Here is a 2,500-nt window from a genome sequence, read left to right as displayed (position 1 = left end):
CAAGGATGCGAGATCCGGGAATTGAACTCAGGACCTCTTGCACCAAGGCCGCGCACTAACCGACTGTGCCATCCTTGCACAATGGGTTCTCGCTATGTTCTCGCTGGGTACTCATTTTAGGGGTACACTTTTTCAAACGTTGGCCGTGTAGCACTTATCTTTCAACACAACTTTTACAGTGTAACTTGAAGTGCACGCTAAGTGACACTCTCATAGTACTGCAAACACATAACACTCACTCGGCATCTAACGTTACATCCTCTTCGTCCTGCAAAGCAGCATCCAGTGCAGCTTGTACTTTAGGTGCCACAGTCGGACCCTCATAATCCCTGGTCGTCCTGTTTGGCATGTCCAACTCGATCATAATGATATTCTCAGCCTAAAGTTCAGAAATTGATGGAACGAGAATAAGGGCCGGTTTATACGGTACCATTTTGTCGCATGCGACAAGCCTACGACACGAATTGTTTACGGTGTAAATCAAACCTACAAATCGGTTACGATTGTCGTGTACGTCACAAAAAAATGTCGTAGCATTTTAAAACAAGTTTTAAAACGGACCGCATGCACCTAAAATCGCATCGTGTAAATCGGTCCTAAGACCGTCAGCAGCTTCGAATTAAGATTTTCTACCGCCTATCGGTTTACACGTACTTCAGAGACGCCTGCCTTTCTACGAACAATGGAAGGAGCACTGGACTTGCCCTCGGATGCTCAAGGTTCCAGTCTCACTCGGACAACAACTTAGATTTCCATTCGTTGGTCGTGAATTCTTATCACCTAGCTTTGCAAATAGAAACCAAAATCCGCAGTTTCTGTTAGATGCCTTCCAGAGGGAAGCTCTGGCTACTATCAGTCTGCAGTAGTTAACTTGTTTCTTTCTAACCATCTTAAATTTTCTACATTGCTTATTTGTAATCTGATTATTTCTTAGCGTCCTTTCGAGTCTACTAAACTCAAAGATTATTAAATCTTATATTTTCCTTAAAATCGCATTTTGGTGACTCCCTTTCGAGTATCAGCATCAGCATCAGCATCGCATGTCATCAACCTAAAACACCTTTGGCGTGAAATAGAGCGGTTTTCAATTGAGTGTCGAGAGTAATTAGCGAATTGCTTTGGTTTATGATTACTTCATTCAGTAATTGGTTCAAAGTTCTCGCGCCACTTTTCCAAAACCAATCGTGGCTCGCGCGTGCACATTTTCCGGCGCTTTGTGTCAGCTACAAGTAGTTACTTTGAGTTTTGATTGGTTTACCAGATTGCCTCCGTCCTTTTTGATTGGCCAAAGTAATTACTTTGGTTTTGGTTTTACGACACTCACTTGAAAATCGCTCTGACAAGAAGTAATCTCATTTCCTAACTTAAGAATGTGATTTAGGAAGAAAACAAAGAAAAATTCAGAAGAGGGGGGAATTAGAAACCGCTAATGGGTTCTCGCTATCACAGATATTCCCTAAACGAACCCAGGTTTAGCTAACAAAGCTGCTAAAAAATTAAAAAGCATTTTTAAAGTTTAAAAAAAGAGAAGCAGTGTTAAAACTGAGCCTGCGTAGCAGACAGTTTGGTGCGCGCTGGCGTTCGCGTGGCCATTGTATCTAAAACACACCAAACCGCCTGCCATGCAGGCTATGTAAAACGCGAGGAAGAGTCGCGTAGTCGTATTTTCTGTTAACCTTTACCCGCCCCGCTATCAGAGCGTTTAGCGCGCGCGCGTGCGCTCTCTCTCTCTTTCTTTCTGCATACCTTGTATCGCATGTGACCTCCCATAGCCGCGGCCATCTTAGCGTACTCTGTGATGGGTCGCCTGTTGCCAACAGCTGACACAGGTCTCTTGGCCATAGCTTGCTGGCTGCTCACAACAAGACAAGATATTGAACGTTAAGAAATATGTAATTGTTCGCATTAGGGATTTAGTACACATTTTTAAGCTGTAGGTCACACACGTTTCTTGAACAGTCTTAATAATATGATTGTTTTATGACGTTTTTGTTTACGTAGCCGTCATAAAACAATAATATTATTGGCTAAAAGAAGAAAATGGTACATTTTCCTCCCGTACTGGGCAAAACAACAACGCAAAATGACCAGAATTCGGCCGGTTTTGACGACAACGTGGACATACAACAGTAAATCTATCATTTTCTTCAAATCCTTCGTTATAAATCCTGTTACATTTTGCCATTATCGTACAACATGAACAAGAGAAAATAATCGTGAAATAATAAGATAGATAACTTTTTTTTTCCAGTACGGGAGAGATGTGTCAAAAACGCGTGCTGCACGAGCAACACGATTATTTGTCGTCTTTTAGCCAATAATATTATTGTTTCATGAAGTTTTCGTTGCCGTAGCCATAGACTTTTCTTAACCTGATATAAACTAAGAATTACCAAGTATCATAAACATTGTACTTAAAAATGATGAAGTACACTTCTTTAAAACACCGAAAAGGTAAAGGAAAAAAAAATTAACAAAAATAATAATCATAATTGAAAAT

At 40.8% G+C, this 2,500-nt stretch overlaps 1 protein-coding gene across 1 annotated transcript in view; it reads right to left on the bottom strand.

The window, feature by feature from the left end:
- LOC138004177 (kinesin-II 95 kDa subunit-like) overlaps positions 1–2,500 on the bottom strand; it is a 29,080-nt gene that overhangs the window by 4,363 nt on the left and 22,217 nt on the right. The window contains exons 23-24 of the mRNA XM_068850617.1: positions 1,747–1,852; positions 240–379 (exon numbers count right to left, since the gene is read on the bottom strand). Coding sequence (XP_068706718.1) covers positions 240–379; positions 1,747–1,852 — 246 coding nt within the window. The remainder of the gene's footprint in view (positions 1–239; positions 380–1,746; positions 1,853–2,500) is intronic.

The sequence above is a fragment of the Montipora foliosa genome, chromosome 1, assembly GCF_036669935.1.
Source record: "Montipora foliosa isolate CH-2021 chromosome 1, ASM3666993v2, whole genome shotgun sequence".
Taxonomy (NCBI): Eukaryota; Metazoa; Cnidaria; class Anthozoa; order Scleractinia; family Acroporidae; genus Montipora; species Montipora foliosa.
Note: the sequence above shows the minus strand (reverse complement) of the source record. Positions and strands in the feature narration are given on the sequence as shown.